This window comes from Temnothorax curvispinosus, unplaced genomic scaffold (genome assembly GCF_003070985.1).
Source record: "Temnothorax curvispinosus isolate PA1 unplaced genomic scaffold, ASM307098v1 QBEX01009342.1, whole genome shotgun sequence".
Classification (NCBI taxonomy): domain Eukaryota; kingdom Metazoa; phylum Arthropoda; class Insecta; order Hymenoptera; family Formicidae; genus Temnothorax; species Temnothorax curvispinosus.
The window spans coordinates 180,056-202,194 of record NW_020219122.1 but is presented as its reverse complement, the minus strand read 5'-3'; the positions used below and the strand labels follow the sequence as shown (position 1 = coordinate 202,194).

General features: G+C 39.8%; 1 protein-coding gene across 5 annotated transcripts in view; it reads right to left on the bottom strand.

The window, feature by feature from the left end:
- Positions 1-22,139, bottom strand: part of LOC112458919 (venom metalloproteinase 3) — a 49,941-nt gene that overhangs the window by 2,605 nt on the left and 25,197 nt on the right. For 3 of the 5 annotated variants that reach the window (XM_025022752.1, XM_025022753.1, XM_025022751.1), the window contains exons 3-16: positions 15,083-15,183; positions 10,956-11,016; positions 9,856-10,067; positions 9,504-9,593; positions 6,589-6,787; positions 6,342-6,471; positions 6,066-6,195; positions 5,684-5,826; positions 3,256-3,311; positions 1,516-1,642; positions 1,180-1,344; positions 820-946; positions 522-626; positions 33-184 (exon numbers count right to left, since the gene is read on the bottom strand). In XM_025022752.1, coding sequence (XP_024878520.1) covers positions 33-184; positions 522-626; positions 820-946; positions 1,180-1,344; positions 1,516-1,642; positions 3,256-3,311; positions 5,684-5,826; positions 6,066-6,195; positions 6,342-6,471; positions 6,589-6,787; positions 9,504-9,593; positions 9,856-10,067; positions 10,956-11,016; positions 15,083-15,145 — 1,760 coding nt within the window. In that variant the 5' untranslated portion in view covers positions 15,146-15,183. Of the gene's footprint in view, positions 1-32; positions 185-521; positions 627-819; positions 947-1,179; positions 1,345-1,515; positions 1,643-3,255; positions 3,312-5,329; positions 5,383-5,683; positions 5,827-6,065; positions 6,196-6,341; positions 6,472-6,588; positions 6,788-9,503; positions 9,594-9,855; positions 10,068-10,955; positions 11,017-11,181; positions 11,215-15,082; positions 15,184-22,139 lie in introns of those variants that run through there. The other 2 variants (XM_025022754.1, XM_025022755.1) reach the window with 2 other exon arrangements.

The window sequence follows — 22,139 nt, the reverse complement described above, 5'->3', positions numbered from 1 at the left end:
AAAATAAATCACTCGAGTTCTCTGATCATTACCTGTAGTCTGTGTTGTTGTAATGAGCGAATATCGGCCGAGTATGTAAGGCGGAATTGAATATGCTGTCTCGGCGTACGTACGTCGGAATGTTCTGCGTATAATCCGGTATTATGTTCTCGTGCTCCGCCACGCACTTCCCGTTCAGGCAGTACTGGAAATCAACGTCAACGATCAAGCGATTAAACAACTGTGTAAAGACATCTTGAGAAGATATATGCCGAATATTGTTATCTCAACGCTGTTATGTAAAATTACACGATATCAACACATCGCGTATAACGTCGGCGTCGCCAAGATTTATGAGATTCATTTCTGACGTAATTGCGCGTTACAATTGCGACGCACGCGTCACGGAAGCTATACCGTAAGCGTCATGCAAGCTGCATTATGTATATTATGTATATTAGTAGAAATGTCATGTGCCGAGAGGGACATTTCTTTTTACAGACGGAAGCAAGACGTTGTTGCAAAACTCTCTCTCGCTTTACCTGACCGTCTCCGCACGGCGAACCTTCCGCTGCTGGGCGATACGCGACGCAGTATCCGGATCCGGCGTCGAAGCAGAACAGCTGAGCGCAAACTCGATCGTCTTTCTGAAATACAGAATGCAAAAATATAAAAATAGATAAATAAAATAAGTAGATGTTGTGACAATAATAATAGATACAACTTTATCATAGTTTAATGTCTTATATAGAGCTGCATTCTTTAAATCAAAGCAGATGGGATTAGCTTAGAAATTATCGGAATTAACTGAGCAAATTTCACAAAAATTATGATACATACGAAACAAGCGCTTGTCCCACGATCTTTCCGACATTGCGCATCTAAGGATAGGAGTTTTCCCGGAAGCACTCTGGGCAGCGCCTCGTCCTCGTGAGGTGCATTGTACAAACAGGTCGCTGTGTCACCACTAAAAAAGTGAAAAAATAGCGTGGATTTACCATTTGCTTCTATTTCATGTTAAGAATCTCATTATTTATTTATTTATACATTTATACTTCGTAGAAAGTTGCAGAAGTTCTAGATACACTAATGCACATCGCGTCAAAGTCCATTTGAGAAATAAAAGAAATGATCGGAAAGGTAATTATATAAAAACAATTTTCTCACATATTTCTTCTAATATCGCGCGCAGTTACCTACTTTAGAAAATGATGGAAGGAGGACACACTGCAGTGGGACCATTTGAAGCCCTTCTCGGTGTGCCTAAGATCGCTCATGATGTATCCGTCTTCCCAGCGACACTTTTCGGCGCCTGGTCCACCCAGGTAGCTGGGCGGCGGTGAACCGTCGTGAACGGCACCCAATCTGCGATTCGCGCAAAACGTACAATTTATTTTTAGCTCGTTTAGCATCAATCGGTCGTTCTCGTTTCAGGCAGAAGGAAGGTGGACGCGCGTGATGGTAGATAAAAAGTAGATAAAAGCGGGAGGGAAACGGGGAAAGATTTGCAAGACGGTGATTTATGGGGGTGCTTACAGGTGGCCGACCTCGTGCGCAGCGACGATGATACCGCTGAATCCGCCGGTATCCTCGATGATTGCGACCGAATTCACCTTCTCGAGGCGCTTATTCACGACGCACGCCCCGCCGACGTACGCGAATCCTGTGCAGAGGAGACTCTTTAGCAATGCCATCGGCGTTTGCATCCCACCGGCTACGTGCGTACATCGAATACGGTAGCGCTACTTCATTTTTACTGCCAGAATCGTATTCGGTATTAACGCAAGCTGTCTCGTTAAATTAGCGACGAAAGCGTGTCTCCGCCGTAAACGCTCGTCAACGCTAACGTTGCTCCATTTCTTTTAAAATCGGGATTTTGACTTTTTGGGACATCACGCCCCCGTTTAAAATTTGAAAATTATGTAACTCTATATACCGAGACATCGCAGATCCACTGCAATGTTTACGTTTGCGTTTAAGGCGAAGAAACGCGCGTTGTTAATGCACCATAGATTTTGCCAGTATGTCGAGTAGTAGTTTCCGCGCTACGGGGATTAATATTATTAATCCGCTTGCGGCGGTAAATGTTAAAAACGAGTAGTCAGGGTCGATATATATATATATATATGCGGCATGCATCCGGAGTTAATTCGCGTTAATCGCCCAAATGGTTAACGAGAGAGTTAGCCCAAGATACTACGGGTGGTTTACGTTCGAGTAGGTTCCGTGTGGCGAATCGGCCGATCAACGGATCGGGAACGTCGTCGGCTTTTCCCTCCCTGGTTTCCCCGATTCAATATTCGATCAATTGCGGGAAAAAGTAGGCGCATCTCTCTTTAGCGTTGCTGTGATTTGTCAGAGACTTACCAAAGACCACGATCCGTGACAGTGTAATGCAGCCAAAGGTATACAAGAGCACATGAATTATTATTCAGGAGAGATACAGAACAAAGAGCGCAGGCGATGTAAAAAGAAAAAAAAAGAGAATAAGGAGAGAAATTGAATTTTGAGCGATTGTTTCTTCTCTCGCCACGAGCGAGACGCAATACTCGATGCACAGAAGACCGGTGAAACAATGGTATATACATAAAATGCGGAAATAGTAACAGTCGTGTAGATACAGTGGCGGATTACAATGGAATTGCCGCTAGATTTTGTCAGATTTCTTCGCGTTCGCGCTTCGTTTTTGTCAGCTTAAATCGCCAAAATCACCTCGATCCGCCACTGTATAGATACCGAGACCTGGGCGTATATGCAAAATAGATATAAACATATATAGAAAATAGGTTTAAGCAACTGTGCAAGGGAACAGCAGAGTTCGATAGAGGCAATTGCTTGACGCATTCTCGTTGCTGAATTGCAATCTGTATGATGCGCGTATGACGCCGAAAAATTATTACATAAGAAGGGAAAAGTAAGAGACACATTAGAAATAAAGTAAATATAATGTTCAGGTGATACAGGTAAAGTATGTAACAGGGAGCTCGCTTTGAATAATTTCTACGATTGCCTTCTAAGTCTCGAAGAATTGAAAACGGTAAAATAGAACTTTGAATTTTCTTCCAATCTCTCGATCTTTCAAAATAACAGTTCACCAGATTTCCTTCAACCAATTTATCTGACTTGATATACAACTCGCGCTAAATATTTTGAGACTGGAAATCTGGAGATTGAAACTTTGTAAGGCAGTGCGTAATGTGCAAGACTTAAAGTTGAGAAAGCTAAAAAAAAAAACAACTAGTTTCCTTCCTCTTGGATTCGAAAAAAAAAACGTACCTGCGGTTCCTCTATTGCACACATCATTCGCGTATTGCCTCCTGCACATATCTAATCTGCAATGCAATAACAAAAAATACTCTTTACTCATGTAGATTTCACGTTCGGCGAACATTTCTGACCTGGTCACGGGACAGACAATATTCAGACAGTGGAATTCAGACACACCGCTCGTATTAATCCTTTTGCGATACTGTACAAGAGAATGGAAAAAGAAAAAAAAACATATAAAGGATAGTCGCTCGAACGAGTTTGAAACGATTCGGTTCGAATCGTAGTTCCCCCATGGATTTCTCGCGAATATTGATACACAAATGATAATCATCCTCTCGAGAAACTGACCGTGTATAAAAGTGTGACACACCACTCTGCGTTTTGAGAAAAAGTTTCGTGATGTCCTTGCGATAATCAGTAATGCGAATTTGCGTGTGGTCGGAAGCAAACACACCCGCGAAGCGAACGAATGTCCTCGCGATAACCATGAATTTGTAACCGGCACAATTTCGGCGCGACCGGTCGGATTCCGATGGTTTAGAATTTAGACGCACGAAAATAATCTCCGCACAACGCCAGTCACACACGCCGATATTGTGTCAGTTTCAATCCTTTCGATTCTCCGCGCGTACAAAGAAAATAAAGAACGCGCTCCTTTCCGTAGGCAACCTCGAAGAAACGCGTGTTGCGGAAGCGCGTGTGCGACTAATGAAATATTAAATAAAAAAATTAATAAATAAATAAAAGCGAAAAAAGAAACACTCTATACGTATTGGCGGACGTGACTAAACGTCCGCCTATTAAGCGGTAATTTCGCATCAAGATCGATTAATCAATTTTACGCGATTGCGAGCTCCGGCACTTCGATTGAGCGCGACAGGCGGGTCCGATTTATTGTATGTACAACATTTCATTGCTCGTATGTCGCACTCTTTCGTAATCAAAACAGGAATTCGCAAAATTATTTGTCTAATAAGCTGCAAACTTGTAAATCACGTAGATCTGCGTAAATGAAGACTCAACGTGCGAGAATAATGCAAAAATGTAAAAAGGGCTGAAATACTATCATTATATCGATGTGCGTGATAAAATTCACCCATATGTCATATTATTTGGAGATAAAATTTGTTTAAATAAAATTTAATAGGGTAATCTTTAATATCGATTATAAAATTGTCGGTTTGAATAGTATTTCAGTTCCCTTTACTTTCCAGATATATTTCTACATCTGTTTAAAGTAATCTTGCCTAGAGTGTTGCGAGATACAACTAATAAAAACTAATAAAAAAAACGTGAATCAGAAGGAAAGATTTATATTATATACATCAGTTCGATCTACGCAGCATTATGTAACTTACGCGTACACAAATAATTCCGCGAATCACCATGTATATAGGCACATTTTTAAGGATCTACAGGAAACTCACGTCGATTTTTATGACTTTCCGATGCAAATGCCAAACGAGTCTGTCCGGAGATACACGCGATACTTTATTCAGTGATACGTCTCGATTTTTACGAATCTACAAATCTACGGTGTTTCCGTGTGTGACGCAATTGGCACGATCATCTGGTGTTACGGCATTCAAGACCACTTCGTCCGCGGCCACGGATTATGCGTTATTAATTAAATTAAGATTAGTGGTACCATACCCACTCCTCATTCGCTCCTCCTTGCTCGAGCGTGTGTGCGTAAGAAGCTCTGGTGAATTACAAGTGCATTGTCTCGCAGACACCGGATTACAAGTCTTTTAATTTCACTCGTTGCATTATCGGGACCACGCGAGGAAGATATTTCTGTCCGAAGGTTATTTTGCACCAGCGAGTATTTTCTCGCTAGTTACTAATTAGCACGTGCCACGTAGCGATTCTCCGATTTCTCGACAGAAGAATATCTTCCCCCCAGAATCCCAAGACATCCCCTAACAACGTTCTACTGTACCTGTTAGACTATATACCATTACTGCGTGTACCGTCAACAATACCGTCAACTATATACAAGCTAGCAAAAATGCTGTACGTTTATAAAACTTAAGGAAAAAAAAGGAGTAAAGCGTGATCGCTATGTAATAAACCATACCGGCAGTTCCCTTAGTGCAGCGGCCGCCTTTCCTACGACGGCACATATCATACCTGTTTTGCGGAATAAAAATCGAGAGTATGAAATCATCAGAAAGAATAAAACGTGAGAATTATAATAAATATTATCGGTCGTAACGCAAAAAGAGGAAACGGAGAGTATTGAAATTAATTGAATGCTTCTAAGGACGCATTGACGACGCTTCTCTCGTTTACGTCATGTAGTGCTAATGAGTTGGATTGACAAATAATAGAGAAGTATGAATTATGAGCTTATCGTTTCTGCGGGCAGTTTCGTGACTTGCTGCGTCAAGCTAACAGCACTTGCCGCTTTACACGGATCGGGCACTCTTACTTTGTAACGGCGACGGCGATGTCGTATACAGGAAGTCTCCTCTCCCGGAAAAGATATTTGCCCATGTCAGTCAGAGCGGCTGCCGAGTCGATTGCGTCTCTTCCCACGCGATTCCTTTCTAAGTACGGTGTCGCGTCTCGTCCCTGGATACAATACAATTTTGTCTTTGTTTATGTACGCGGAGAGGGAGGAGGGCAAGTGCTCCAACTGCAACTTTCAACTTATTACAGCTTTCATATCTTCGACGATAGTTTTCTTTTTCTTCTTGCTCAATAAATGCAAAGTCCGATAATTAGAATTTATATGTTTCGAGAAAAGATCCGTCAATTGTGCAGATTATAATCAACTGGGGTCGAGGGCTAATTTTGTTACCGTCTCTTACCCGTGAGATAATTATCCCCGCTATACTGATACGTATTTTTGGCCCCTTCAGTAACTTGTACCTCAGATCAACCCCGTTCCAAAAGGACACAAAGTATCTCTTTATCTGTACGTTATCGCCGCCGTGCAATCTGAAACGAGAAGATCGCGTCCGTTTAAGCGCGCTAAGAGAGATTATAAATGTCAATGCGGATCTCCGCGCAAAGTGTGTTCGCGCGAGAAAAATAACAGTCGTGTATATACTCGCTTCTCAATGATGATATTAGCCGACTCTCACCTGTACCCATCGTAATCCACAATGCAAAGGATTTCCGGGTAAATGACGTACGGTGCTTCGCGCCTCGATCTGCTACTGATCGAACGTTTAATTCTATACTTCTTGGCTAAGTGGTCGGGTTCCATGAGCGCTGAAAACATTTGCATTTATATTTGCAATCTCACGATTTTTTTTTTTAAATCGCTCTTTAAACGGCCGATTCGAATGCGATCGAAGCGAAAGAGTTTCTGACGTATATTGCACTCACAAAAGTCGCTGTACTCATCGCCGGCGGGTCGATCCACCTTTCTGAAAACGATATGATGACTTGTGCTTTCCAAGTCCTCGCTACTAGTTACGTTGGGCAGTAGTTCGGGTTCGTGAAGGGCTGGCGCTTCGCTCACTACTTCTTGTAGAACCCTTTCTGGCAGTGGCCGAATAACTAATTCAGAACCGATGGTTCCATCCTGAGCGAAAAGACGTACACTTTAATAGGATAATTAATAGAAATAAATAATTAAACGTACATAATCATGCAATGTAATCAATTGCCATTCAACTTCGGATTGCAAAATTTCATTTTAATTCAATACGAATTTAAAAAATATAATTTATATACATAATATATATATTTTTTTTATTTTAGTAATTATTTTTAGCGTCACGATAAAACGGCACTTTGTTCTTAATATTCTTTTTTCCTTCTTTTTTAAAGACCATAACATTGTCCTTAGGAACTGATTCACGACTAGATTACATGACATGAACTATATTCAAGTAGTCACGTATTGCCCCATAAACTTCCTCGTAATTAACTGTGACTATAATTGCACCCGATAATAGTCTCTCTGAGCGCAACTACGATGTTTTTAAATGTACAAAACATTTCTTCCCACAAACTTTACATAAGTGAAGAGATGATGGTAAATCAAGAAAAAATATGACTCGATCGTTATGCAACGAACAAACTTGAACGAAGAGATTATAATTAATAATCTCGGCATAAACTTCGAAACGATTCGCAGTGAATATTCGTAAGTTTGATCGCTCGAACACTTCCCGGTGTGTATAAACTGATAGTCTGATACCTATAATTATCAGACGACTCGTGCCCGCTCGCGTCTCTCTCCGAATTGTGCAATTTGAATATTGCACGTATAAATATCGCGGCGTATGAATCACGGCGCGTTAGAGTTGAGGGCCGTGTTAAATCGAGCGTTTCCATCGAGCCCGGGCACCGAGGCGAGTGTTTTGCAGCGAGTCGAATTACTCGGTATATTCCCGATCCGGACACGATCGTGCCGCTCGTTCTGCAGTCTGCGAGAGAGGTGCACTGGTCAGATCTCGAGGGAGGGGGAGTGAAAGCGAAAGGTCAGGACAGCACGGGGTCACTTAGAACAACGCTTTTACGGCGCGTTATGTAACCAGGCGGGCATATTATGTATACGTGACCGCGCTTGGACGACATTACGTTTTTTTTTTGCCTTTGTTAAAATTTCATTCAGACTCCCACGCGCGAGTCGCCGTCAGAGTCGCCGAGAGATTAATTCCGTCGAAACCCTTCTGGTTGAACGGAGAGGTTTTTCGTACCGAACAATTAACTTTCACGACTCCTGCAAGGTATAACTGCGCGATTATATGCTCTCGCCCGCGCACCAGTTATATTACTCGCATTTGCATCGCGAGTAATGATCTCGCGCGTAATAGCGCAATTTAGATCGTCCCGACCTTTTGGGTAAGGCATGCGGACGTTCGACGCACGTATACCTAGCGCGGTTTGCTGGCGAAATTCAATTCTGCCTTTTTTCACTGCAAAAAACATCCCAGATGTAACAACAATTAACATTAATTAAAATTGGAGGAGTGACGAAAACGAAGGATCAGTCAATTCGTGCAATTAACTTTAAGCGTGCGGAGGGAAAATTCGCATCGTATAATTCTTGAAAAGATCTCGAAGTTCGCGATCGAGTCGCGAATAATTGCGATATCCGATGACGAATAAATCGCGAAGATTTCGCGTATCACGAAAATTATACATATGATAAATGCAAATACGGAGAAAACATCTTGTGCAGCCGCTTCCTTTCTAGACGGGCAATTAAGAGCTTTGTAAGAGAAATCAAGTCATGCTTGTTTGAACACAAAATTATTAGGAATCCAACGTCCTTCTTTTTTTCTCTTGTAATTGCAGACCGCGGCGAAAGGTAGGATGCGCAAAAGTTTATTGGCTTCTATCTTCGTGAACACAATAACCCTTCACGCGAGATTTTGTCCCGACCAAGGCGAGGAAGATATCGATTGCGAGTGTAAGATCGAAATGTCAAAACTGCGATATCGCCGGTATTTAGGTAACTTTAATGCCACGGTCGTAATTTCATTCAATTATCTACAATAGACATTCAGATATAAATTTGACATTAAGATTTCATTGACGATCTTCAATTCATGATCTTTGCAAAAATAAGAGAATAAGAGAACAAAGCTACCGCTCAGTTCGCAGAAAGAGTTTTTCTTTCTTAATTCTTAAAACAAAAAGAACTACGAACGTCTCAACGAGAGAAGTTTCATCTCGGATTTAAGCAAGCGATGCGACTGCTCGCTAAATATGCGGCTAACCTTACTCATTTGTTGAAGAGCAGTTTACGACTATTTCGCGAGGATAACGAAACTCGGTAGGTTGTCCATAAAATATAGGTGTCATAACTCATGAGACGACGTTGGCCGCATTCGACGGAACAGCACGCCAGACACTCGCTCCAACATTTTAATTACTTATAATAAATCTCCATTGGCGCGTGAGATTCATCATATACACCGTTTTCATTTCCGCTTGATCATAAATTAATCTTATAGCAGAGTGAACAATTTAGTAAAATTTAAAGATATAAAAGAGAGATACTCTCTATCTTCCTGAAGTATAAATTATAATCCGAAGTGTAAGTTAGTCGCGCGTCCGGCGAATCTCTTGCGAATTTTTATCGCTTATATAGGATTGTATCAGCGATTGTTTTTAGTTGCTTTACGCCCATCGTCGTAAAATTGTTACGCCGTGCGGTAGGACGAGAATTGCGATACTGCTATAATTATAACACAGGTCCTAAGCGAGTCGCGTCGGTTGACGAAAGACGACCCGCAATAATAGGGTGGTGACGAAAGGAACATTAAGAAAGAATGGCCGCTTACAACGCGCACTTTCCCATTCGTGTCTCGGTGTAGCAGAATGGAAGCCATGTTCTCCGTGTCTTGATAAATGTCACCGATATCCACATCGACCTGGAACAATTAGAAGGTTCGGTTCGTTAGAAGCCGATTGGACAAAAATATATAATTATCTGACCGAACGATTAAATGAATTTTCAGAACCACGCGTTGTTACGTTCCCTTCGATTTTCAAGGACATCTTGTATGAAGAAAAAAAATTCGACCAATTGTTTTCAAATAATTCAATTTGGTGATAAATATCGAGAGAATCTGTGAATTTCAGAGAAATTGTAAAATTCTCGATAATTAAATATGCCGAAAGGAGATCACTTACATCCTTCACCCTCTCGTAACGAAGGCCGTCCGGTTGCGACGCGTTCCTGGTGACAGTCCACATCGGCAGGCTGTTGGCCGTCAATAGTCCTTCCGTGGGTTTCAACGAAAGGCTGATATCTTTGCCGAAGGCCTTCAGGTGAATCTGCGGTTTCGCGTCCACGCTCCTCTTATGCACCGTGTGCAACACAGGCACGACTTCGTACGGCGGCACTATAGTTTTGAGAGAACGCAAAATCCGTTTATATTTGCCGGGTCCTTGTTCCCCCACGAGATGTTAAGAAAAAAAAAGGATTTGATCGTTTAATATAAACGCCGTAATACTTTTCGGAATATTGTTTTACTACGCACTATTAGCGTTTGCAAAAGTTACGTTTAGCATTTCAGAATTTAGTTTCTTACTCGATTCCTTATGCCGAGCGTGGTCGTCGCAAAAAAAAAATAAATAAAAATCACGGTCATTTTTAATATAAAAAGCCCAACGACAGGCAACGGAGATCCTTTCTAAGATCGTCAAAACGGTGATTCTCGAATGACGGAATCGAGATGAATATTCAACGGGAATGATTCACGACGTAGAATTGGAGTTTAACGGCCCGTTGTCGAGCATGAAAAATATATTTGCGCCTCTGATCCTTGATTTCTTTGTCAGGGACGCGTCGAGGATACAAGAAAGATGAAGATTCTACGTGAATAAAGTTTTGGGCGGAATATATTCGTCATTAAATTCGGATTTGCGGATCTTACTTTGACAGAATTAATGGATTTAGTTTTGAAGAACTTTTCTCGATCACGCGACGTGACGTCAAGTACATAAAAAAAGAATATTCTTATTAAAATATATATAAAAAAAAAAATAAACTACAAGTCTCACGGCATAATGCATTCAATTTTCTTGAATTATTGAACACCTCGTATAGGGACGATAAATTAAAGTAAGTATCTGATTATCCTTGACGCGTTTGTAATCGCATTTCTGCAATTTGAATCACATCAGTTGGTGGCCCGATGCTTTTTTTTTAATGCCACGCCGAAAGAAACGAGGCATAAAAAAAAAGGAAAGGATAACGCGTGAGTTACTTTTTTCTTTACTGTTATTACCGGACTCGTGTCCCGTGTAAAACACCGATAGCATCTCTTCCCTTGTCATGTGCTCGTGGATCTGAAACACACAAATGGGTTTAGGTGAATGCGCGGGTGTCGCAATATCCTTACGTAATCGTGATCGCGACCGTCGCGTAATCTCGGCGCGCTTTATCGATCGCCTCATGAATAAATCCGCGATGAGATACCGCCGCGGATCAATCGCGCGACGCTTATTACTTACGATTCCTAAATGCGAAACGACGTGCGCGGCACAATGGTGTAAAAGCGAATGCGCGGCGCGCATCAATCGAGGTGATAAATCGAAAGGGAACTTGCCGCTAATTTGTCTGACGTAAACGACGTGCGTTTCCTGCGCGTGCTTATCTCGTAATTATTCGCGCGGAGAAATGAACGTGATAAGGCAGGGAAAGAATACGCGGAGATCTTTTGTGCGAGCAAATTTAGCTTCCGGGATTCGCAATTTAGTCATTATTGGTTATTACGCCATCATCTCATATATACGTTTTTTTCGCTCGCGCGTCTTGACAGTTCCATGACTCCGGTTTTATTAATTTTATTTTATTCCTTTTTTTTTATCGGCTCTTAAAAGCGATTGCTTGACGGTGTATTGTCCCCATTGTGCCAATATCGTGGGAATAGCGAAGCAAAATGGATACGGTAATCGAGAATGGTAACGCCGCCGGCAAAAAGACATCACGTTTCGTGTTGTAAAAAGTTACGTCACGAACGGTAGAGCTATCACGGCTCGGAATTTGTAGATTAATCCACGACTTGAAATTTCGCGTTTCACAATGCAGGCAGCAAGAGCGATTAAATAACAACACATTATGATGCCTGCCAAGAGGTTTTTATTAAATAAGAATAGAAAGAGAATATTTTAATGGTAATAAAATAAAATAAAATTTCCTCGATACACACATACTGTAAATCTAAATGTATAAAAATTAACATTTGTCTAGTTGAATAAATTACATTATTAGCTGGTGCATCAGTATGCACATTTTTAAGTGACGTCTCTTTTCTTGTGACAATCGCGGTAATTGGCTGAGAAGCTCGCTCAGGTCAGGACGGTGATTTTTCAAGTGTTCTCAGAATCGTAGCCCGTCCGGTTTTACAGCGGGGCGGCGGCGGCGCCGACGGCCCGTAATTAACGGGTGTGTGCACGCGTATTCTGTTTTCCAATCGCGTTTCAAGGTCTGCTTCTACCATTTCACAGCGGCGTTTTGCTTGCGCGCCGTGTCACAGAAATCGATCGAGCTGCAGCTGGAAATCGATCGAAGCCCCTGGGAGTTCTAAGGTCGATCACTTTCGCTCATTATTGCCGAGCCTCCGATCGATCGATCTGCGCTATACGAACGATCGTTTCGCTCCTAACAAAGCGTCGACAAGATAACCGCCTCGCTTGTTCGAACGCTCGAAATTCCTGTTTAAACGCAACCGTGATTTTAAATAACCCAATGTTTCAAAATACCCAATGTTTCAATTGGATTTTTTTTTTTCAATCTCCTCCGCGCGATATACGTATATTAACTCTTTCAATGCACTTGATCCGATATATAAGCATATAAATTCTGAGAGTATTATAGTAATAATGTCCTTTTAGCATTTTAAAATTAGCTTCAATCTTTCTGTTGCGTGCAATTATTTTTCGCTTTACATTAATTTATATTAATTTCTTTAATATTCTTGTTCGGACACGAGGATTCTTTTAAATCTGCCTTGAGCCACATATGCACGAGCGATCTCACGTCAGATCGAACGGCAAACAATCGAGAATTTCTCAGGCACGGTTTCCGAGCCGACAATGAATTTTGTAATACCCGTCAACCGTGACACGAGTCGCGCGTTTTAATCGTAATGCTTTTCACGCGTCTGCGAGCATAACCGTCGATCGAATAGAAACGCCGTCTTTCTTTTTTTTTCCCTTCCTGCGAAAAGTAGATTACTCTCTCGGCTTAGGAGCATACCGGTTTTCGCTTTCAGTCTCTTTCTCTCTCTCTCTCTCTTTCTCTTCTCCGGTGCAACAAGTACATCGCGAAATCATGTAAATCACGTGGAACGGCTGCCGGAAATCGACGGAGCGCGTTTCTCATCTGAAACTAATTATTTGTACCGTTTCCTAACGACCGGAGAATTTACGTAAGTCGGCGGGCCGTCGACTGACCGGTCCGCGATGTCTATCCGCGAATGATTTAAACGGCTATCGTGAGAGAAGCGCCGTTTTACTTGATTACAATGTTTAACGTGTCTATTATCGACACTCGCGTTCTACCGCTTCTCGCGCTTTATCGAAGACGAGACACGCGCTCGCGCACGTGAACGTTAATCACACAACGCGCAACCTTTTAACATTTTTATTATCGGTGCATGCCTTTATAGTTTATTACTTGTACAAGTAAACTTCAATGCGCTTGTCGCGGCATATATTTTATTGAAAAAAATCTCTACAAGCTATTTATTTATTATATACTTATATCGCTTTTAATTTAACTCTCATAATACCCGTCGCATTTTAATTATTGATTGGGATTCAATAAGAAACACATATTATATTCTGATAGATATCAATATGAAATATACAAGCTAGTACCGATTTATTCAGATAAAAATATTACTGTATTCATGATAAAATTATTATTCATGAATAGCTTAATCAATTTAATCTATCTTACGAATGTTTGAGTCATGAATTTTCTCGCAGAAACAAAAGATGCGAAATTGAGTTTTGCGAATAGTTCAGGGATCCAAAAACTTTATATATAATTCTTATAATAATATAATCTGCATGAATCAAGTTTTAAATCAACGATTAAAAATTGGCAACTTTTATATTATTGTCGATATCTTGCTTTAACAGAATTTATCTCGATCATCATTTCTTCTCGTCAACCGTTATCACGTACACGTCGGACTTGGCAACAAGAATTGCGCGATTATTTTAAATTTCTCGAAAAAAATCGAAAGCAAGGCAAGGTGGCTAAACAGCGTCGAATGGTTCGATGGTTTTATCGCAATTTCGAGGTGCGCGATGGTTCTTACGTAAGTTAGAGGAGAGCCGGCCATTGACCACGTTCGTGATGATTATCTACAACAAGATGACGCGCTCAACCGACGCGTGGTGAGTTGTAACGTGCCATTAATCGCAATCCTTTCTTTTTTCCACGTGCTTTCTTAATTAGGCAGATACTATTGAGAATTGACACGTAGCAACTGTCAGTGCCATTAATCTGCAGTTAACAAGCTCCATTTCGTAAAACGTGTTTCGCACTTTATCGGTACCTTGCCGATATCTATCAGAATAAATTCGGCGAATTATCATCTGACAAAATAAATTGATTTGATTTAACTATAGACGTGCGTTGCAATCTTCAAATTTAAAAGTATACTTCGCATTTCTATTTTTTTTACTTCAGATTAATTACCAATAAAAGATATATAAATTCGTGAATACGATTTTTAATTTTTGTTATATGCCAATAACTATGATAAGCTGAAAGGACATTACATTAAAGGAACTTCGTGTCGTTAGCAAGTTCCGCGCAAATCTCAGCGCGATAATCAATGATCGTTGGAATAATTCCCTCGTAAATAGCCGGCGCACCCAACGTTAATCGCAAGTAACGCGCGGAATTATGAGGCGTCGTTAATTCCTTCTCTCCCACACTACCGAGCGTCAAGCTAATTAATTCCTCCGGTGCCATAATCGCGCTAAATAATATTCAAACGTTAGAGTCGCGCGCGGATTAAACGAACGGTAGGATAACTCCTTAAAGACGAGCGTGGTGCAACACGCGCGCACAGGCACAAAATTAAAATTATATTCTGCAAAATTAATGTGGCAAACGGGAAAAGGGAAGAGAAGGATATATTACTTGAGTAAATAGAGACACAAGCGTAAATCAAATGACGCTGCTCGCGTACCGTGAGTTTACCTCGCAGCGACGTGATTAACGTGAATTAGAGTCGTCATCGCATTTTGCGGCCGTTCGCTTTAATTCAACAGAATTATTCTCCTGCGCGCGTGCACGCTCGCGGACACGCGTGTTCTTTGTCTTAAAGAGGTAATTGCACGGGATAACAGTGTCCTTGGGCGTCTTGGCGATGCCTGACTGCGATCTTACCTTGTGGCATCGTACGAGAGGTAGAATGATGGCCATGCAGAGAAGGACAAGGGCGCGAGTCATTTTGCATAAAAATATTCCCGACTGGTTGCGTCACATCGCTGAAACAGAAAAAATATCGTTGTCTCGTAAATGAGAACGAAGCGAGGGTAATTAGCGCTCAATGTATATATATGGCGAACACGGCCAAGTATACTCGAAACTGTCGCGTTCTTGACATTTGTTTATACGTACTTAAACTCATTGTTTCTGTCTAAACCCTGAGAAGTTAATTAGAAGGATATACCTGTCTATTTATTGAAATTAACAAAATGAAATTCATCCTTCAACGTCATCCTTTCCCCATCGCAATAGACATGATTAATATACATATATAATAAAAAGAGAAAAGAAGAGTCGCATCTATTATATTCGGATGAGTAGACAAAAAGAGATACTTCGCCCGCCGGGGCGATGAAGAAATTCTGGGATTATATAATTGTTTTGCCACATCCCCGGTGGGCGAAATGTGAAAATGAAGAATCGAAACTAACCGTCGCGATGAGTTCACGCATGCATGAAACTGAGAACTGCCGCGCCGCGCGGAGAAACGAGAGTGCGGCGTTGAACATACGCGCGCGAGTACGAGACGGGGGCGATCCCGGAAAGAAAGTTTCGTTGCATCGGATTAACGCTGAATAGACTCGCGTCAAAAGCCTCCAACACACGCGTACACACAGAACATAGAGTATCCGCGGATAGACGTGTCTCGCGTCGAAGCTGACGATCCTTGATCGCGAAGAAGAAACCGGAAGAAATGATCGATAGCCTCCAAGCAGATTCAGAACTCTTTCAAGAAAGCGCCAGAGTTTTGAAAAGAATTCTTGATGCGTTCGGGGTTCGAAATTGCAATATTTATCAAATTTTAGATGTTATTTATGACAATTTTATTTTAAAAACTCGGCCGTATGAAATGCAAAACAGCGGGATGTAAATCTAATTTGCTTGGGTATGCTCATTATCGGATATCGGTTAAAATTAAAATTTGGATAATTTTTCTGAATATATGTAGCCATAAAAAGTAAACTTTAGTCAATTTAATGTCCACTTCAATCAATTTCAGTTAATATTTATAGGAGCAATTCTTCGAGTTGTTGATATCATTACGACTATTTTATAATATAGTCAGAATGCATAGTTAAACTTTTGAAGAAAACAAAATCGTTAAAAATATATTAAGTGAAGTCATTAAAAAGATAATAACATGCACAGAAGCTGCTTATGTAAATTAATCTTCAATCGTAAGGTGCGTTCTGCATCTCTTGATATTTAAATATGAGACAGAAAAGTTATTAATGTTAAAAAATGTTACATAATCAATTTTAATTAAAAATCAATTTCTAATAAATCAATTTTTAATAAAAATCATATATCAAGTTATTTTAGTAAAAAAAGATTAATGTATTTTCTTCTAAAAAAATGGACAAAAATAATTGAAAATAAACTGCTGAAAAAAATCTCTGTACACTTTATTTATAATATAATTTATATTTTTATATTTAATTTTAATTATTTAATTTTATTTAAAAGTATTAATTTATTTTTTGTTCACTATCTCAAGCACAACAACACTTGTAGAAGAAAGACATTTAAGCAATTGCAACAGCTTCCTTTTTCTCTTGAAAACTTTTACTTTCTACGATCCATATCTTTGTTGTGATTAAATAATTTTACAAAAGAATTAAGAGACTCGCGAATCGAAAAGAATAGCTCGGATAAGGAAATCTTCGGGAGTAACAACAGCAATGGAGTCTCACACGGCAATAAAAGAGAAGGAAGACACGCGTCTCACTGTTTTAATAAGAGATAATGATCTTCAACCGAGTAATATATTCGACCTTCGTGCAACAATAACGACGGTTTCATAGGTCATAAGGGAGGCCCGAGATTCACACAATGCCTCAGAGGGGCATCTATCTATTATGCTGCTTTGTTTATGAATTCTGATCGTTTCTGATCGAAAATTATTCATGCAATCATTAAGTAATTACGAGATTACATCGTGTTCAAGCGTAGTAGTATACCGTTTGCGCACCTCCGCATTGTTATCCTTAATGGCGATCCATTTGCGGAAATTTCTAAAGAAAGATACTAACACTCTACTCTTTTTCTCTCCGTTATACCTCCGTACATACCTTCATTGGATAAATATAACACCATCAATTCTAGAGTGCTGCGCATATTTTTCAATCTTTAATTTTGTTTCTGAAATTTATTCAATAATTTATTCATTTTAATGATTTTCAAACCTGTCGTCATATATCAATCTCCGTCATATTTTGTGGTATTTTATAAGTCATTCATATGGCGAAAGCGTGAAATGATAAAATTAAATTACGTAAATTTTGATTGTAAAGTTAAAGTTATAATAATAATTATAATTATTATATATATATAAAATGTCAACGGTGATCGTAGATAAAAATTCATCCAGCAACACTGCAGAATTATTAGCATTATAATTCCTATGTAAAAGTATTTATTTCAAAGATATGCAAAAGAAGCATGTTATCTTCGCAAACGTCTCGAATATAATTAATTCATAGAAGAGAAATACTTTCACTTAAAAGTCAACCGAACAATAGAATACGAATTCAGGCCATTGTTCGCATTTCCAGTATGACATCTAATTAGTTTTACTGTTGCTTAGTTTTTTCGAATCAATTCGCACAAAATTGCAAAGCGTGAACTAACATATTTTACTGAGAAAACGATGCTAACAACACACAATAGCTGCAAGAAAAACTGGACGAATGACTGACTATTCGGAATGACTGGCTTATGCGAAATTATAAAAGTAGAAATCGCATGAATAATACAACGTTCGTTTTTTTTTACCTGACCTTGCAGAAACGAGTTTTGGGCGATGGCTTGCATTATCAGGGTGACATTTCATTTATCTTATTGCTACTTTGGTCGTGCTAAAAGATATTTTTCACGGAGAAGTTGATCCAACAACAACCACTTATATGAGAGGATAATAAATATTAAAAATTGTCCCAAATTATATATAAATAGAGAAACAATTTACGTGCAGGCAAAAGAGCTCTGCGCAGCGTCTAATTTGCTTAATTCAATTATGAATTGTACTTGACTTAATGAAGTTAAACCTTGTGCAAGAAAAATGAAGCAAGAGCTAACTAGGTGCATTTCACGATTCCGAGACAAATGATCCTAACTATGAGAAAATAACGGATATTAAATTATCCTATAAAAATGTTATAAAAATCCAGTTTACGTGGACAAAAGAATATCACTTTCGTCTGACCTCAAGGAAACGAGTTTGGACCATGCGGGTCTCGCGGTAACGCCTAATTTGCTTTATTGTCTTGCGTTTTATGGGTGAACAAAACGAATGTACCGGTCCTCTTTCTTTGCGCGGCGTTAATTAACACGGATGGTAATTGCGAGTTTTAAATGCCAACGTTACGCTCGGAAAGCCGAAGACGAAGCCAAGTAAAGGGCAACTGGTTTCATCGTATTATACACGATCGAGAAGGGAGGAAGAGAGAAAGATGTAAAGAAGGAGAGAAAAACGAGAGAAGAGCATCTCGATTGCGAAAAGCAATTCCTCGCCTTCCTCGTCGAAGGGGCAAACGACACGATTCCATGTATGAGGGAATCGAGAAAGAGAGAGAGCCGAATAAGCTCGAGCCGATTTTATATCGCCGAGTGCACCATGCTCGTTCACTTTCTTTTCGGATTAACTTGAGAGGACGGGATTGGACAGCGTTTTAGATCAAGCGGTAGGAAGCGGTAGGAAAGTGGTTGCGAGATCGGTGGTCATGGAGATACCCATATCAAATTGTTATCTATCTCCGCCTGCTATGTGTCGCGTAACGTTTACACACGGTCGCCTATATAACGCAACATCCGAGTAACTTGTATACGTTGCAATATCAGTATGCAGTCGGTTCCTATGTAGATCAATAGCTACGGATTGCAACAGATAGATTGCGAATTACCGGCATCGCATCAAGGCTCGAACGTAATTACCTCTCAAAAATTACACGTACATTAAATTTATAGTGCAGCACACATAGTATGCGGAATAGACCAAATTCCAAAAGATCGATTCGTACAATGACGAAAATATAACTGCTGATTGTGTATACACACTAGTCGAAGAATTTTTAGAATTTCAAGTAACTATTTTTAGAAATGATTTCTACGAAATTTTCATTGAAGTAAAAAGGTTCTTATCCCTTGCGGCGTTAGTCAATGGTCTCTAACATTATCATAAGAGCTCAGTCACTTTTAATAATATACAATTTTTTGTCGGGGAGATTCGCGCAGAGGTAATATATCAAATTGAGTTTCCTGGAAGTTGTTCGTTATATTTTATAGGTGCCGAACCTCTTAAACGGGTCTCAATTTTACTGCCCATATTAAAGTGATATGTTCATATTAAAGTGATTCGATATATTTTGAACGACGTGGTTTAGCGAAAATTTATGATATTTACCTTGTCGAAGGCCTTTTACGACTCGCGCAGGGAGAATCGCTAATTTTATTAAGCGAACGTATTCATTTCCCATTTCGCAAAACGGATGGATACAATGAATGGTGAGTCGCTAATCGGCGACGGCATCTATCCTGCGTTCAATGACTTTCCTTCGGTCCATCATACGCTTATGAACCAGCAGGAAGTAATGAAAAGTACCTACTTCCGGAATGCGAAAACGCCGGTCGGGACAGATCGAGTGTCGTGAGAAATCGCGCGACTACCGGGGCCCTGTGCTTCTACTTATTACATCGTTACGCTGAAATTTCAGCTGTGCACGAATTCTATTACAACATGTAGTTTATTAAAAAAAAAAATGTAACTCAAACTGTATACATCGTCCGCGTACGTGACTTTGATATTAGGAAACCTGTTTCGAGAGATAAATCCTTTCCATGCAATCATAGATTTTATATTTACGAGCACTTGATAAATCTCAGCCATATACCGTATATTTTCCAAGTTAGATTGCACTGATACTTCGTATAGACATCGTAAAATTATACCGGTGCATAATTCAGCTATTGCTTTCTCGATCAAATTGGAATTGGCTTCTGCTTAACTTTCTCGCAACTTCTTCAATTTTCAACATTGAATCTCCGATACAGGTGAGCCTTGAATTAAAATTCTTTTCAAGTCAAGCCCGCTTGAAATTAAATAAAGAACAAGGTTCCGCTATTAAGGTTTCCCTAACTAAAGTCGCGAAAAATCTTTCACGTCACTCGTAACGCGCGAAAACTCTTGACACTAATTTTCAAACGATGAAACTCCGCAGAAAGTGTTTTAGGTAAGTAGGAAAGTACTTTAGCGTAGAGGTAATAGCTATGGATAATGGAGATAGATGATCCTTCATCTTATTAATGTGCTGTAATATTTCGATGTGATAGCCATGAAATTTCTCTCTCTCTTTCTCTCTTTCAATTTTGCAGTGAACGCGAATCCATCTCCGCGATGCATTACCGAATACATTAATTTTCTTTTTTGTCGTGAGAATGCTACGCATTCAGATCAAACAGATTTTCTACCTTTGCTTTCTTTTCGCGCAACGAAAAATTCTGCTGAATACCCCTGTCTTCATCATCTTGCCAAGAAAGCGGCAACGATGACGCGCGATCGAGCGTGACACGAGGTGTTGTTGTTGCGTGAATCAATGCATCGACAGCAACGAGGAAAAAAGTAACAGAAAGAGAAAGAGAGAGAGAAAAAAACGAAGAAGAGCGAGGCAGGATTCTATTATGCAAAATAGGAAGATATTTCGAGAACGCGCCAATGTCACATCAGAAGTGAGATCTTTAACACGCGCTCGCGCTAGACGAGTCTCGAATGAGAATTCAAAGCGTGGGACACACGTATCGCATTTCAAGGCTGCTATATATTCTTTTTTTTTATGTCAAAACGATTAATTCTGCTTTCGTGTAGAGACTGTTCCGTAATGCATTTAAAGTGACTCGGGTCTACGCGGCTCGAAGAATGACTCTGTAGAAAAGTAGTGACCGAAGGTCGAGTTTAATCAGCGATATCAAGAATGAGACGTTTATTGAGCAAGCTGGTAGATTTTTATTAAACAACGATTGTCCCGTTCACCGATCGGTAAATATTGACCTAGTTGACCTAAATAAATATTGAGCTGGACGATAGAACGATAACTCACAAAAATCAATATCGCGATAGCTGCTTCTTTCAGTCTAGCGATATCAACGATGGAAACGTTTTAAAAGCAATTATTGCGTAATTGTGAACTGTTTTTTTTTTTATTCGTTCTTGATACAAGATATAAAAGAAAAAATATAGATAATGATCCTTATATATTTGAACGAAAATAATAATGCGACAAGAGTGTCCGCATGTATTTTCAAGCATTCCCGGTTTTGTCGATTAAATATTTAACGCGCACACAATGCTGTATATCTTGCAAGTGACTGGAACATGCATCGCGCAATATAGTTCACTCGCGGTATTAACGCATGTTCAGCGGGACTTTCTCTTATGGTCTAAACGAGAGGACAGTGCCATAAGCGGCATTTGGAATATACATATAGTCGCTCTCGAGGACGCTCGCAGCCGCGAGGCATTGATTCCCGTCACCGCAAGCATTAATTTATATGTACCTGTCCGCCTCATCGTTTCCGGCTTATCGGCAAAAAAAATAATAATATCTTTGTGAGCATGTTTATCAAACAGTAAATAACGCAACTATATGACGCGCGGCTGTCACATTGCCTCGCCGCGTCAGACAACCGATGAGCGATCGTGACGAATCAAAACCGGCCGTGTCTCTGTGTGATAGAAAGTAGAAAAGATTTTATAAGATTCTAGAAAAAACTTTAGAAGACTCTCGGAAAATAATATCAAAGAGTATCCTTTCATTATTATATCTATAAATTAATATTAACGTGTAAAAAAACTTTATTTAAAAATTACAAACTTCGGGAACTGAAGCTTGTTAGCCATAAACTTTTTTGGGTGAAGTTTTGTTTAAATTCTTATTTCACAAGATTAATTTCACAAAAACTG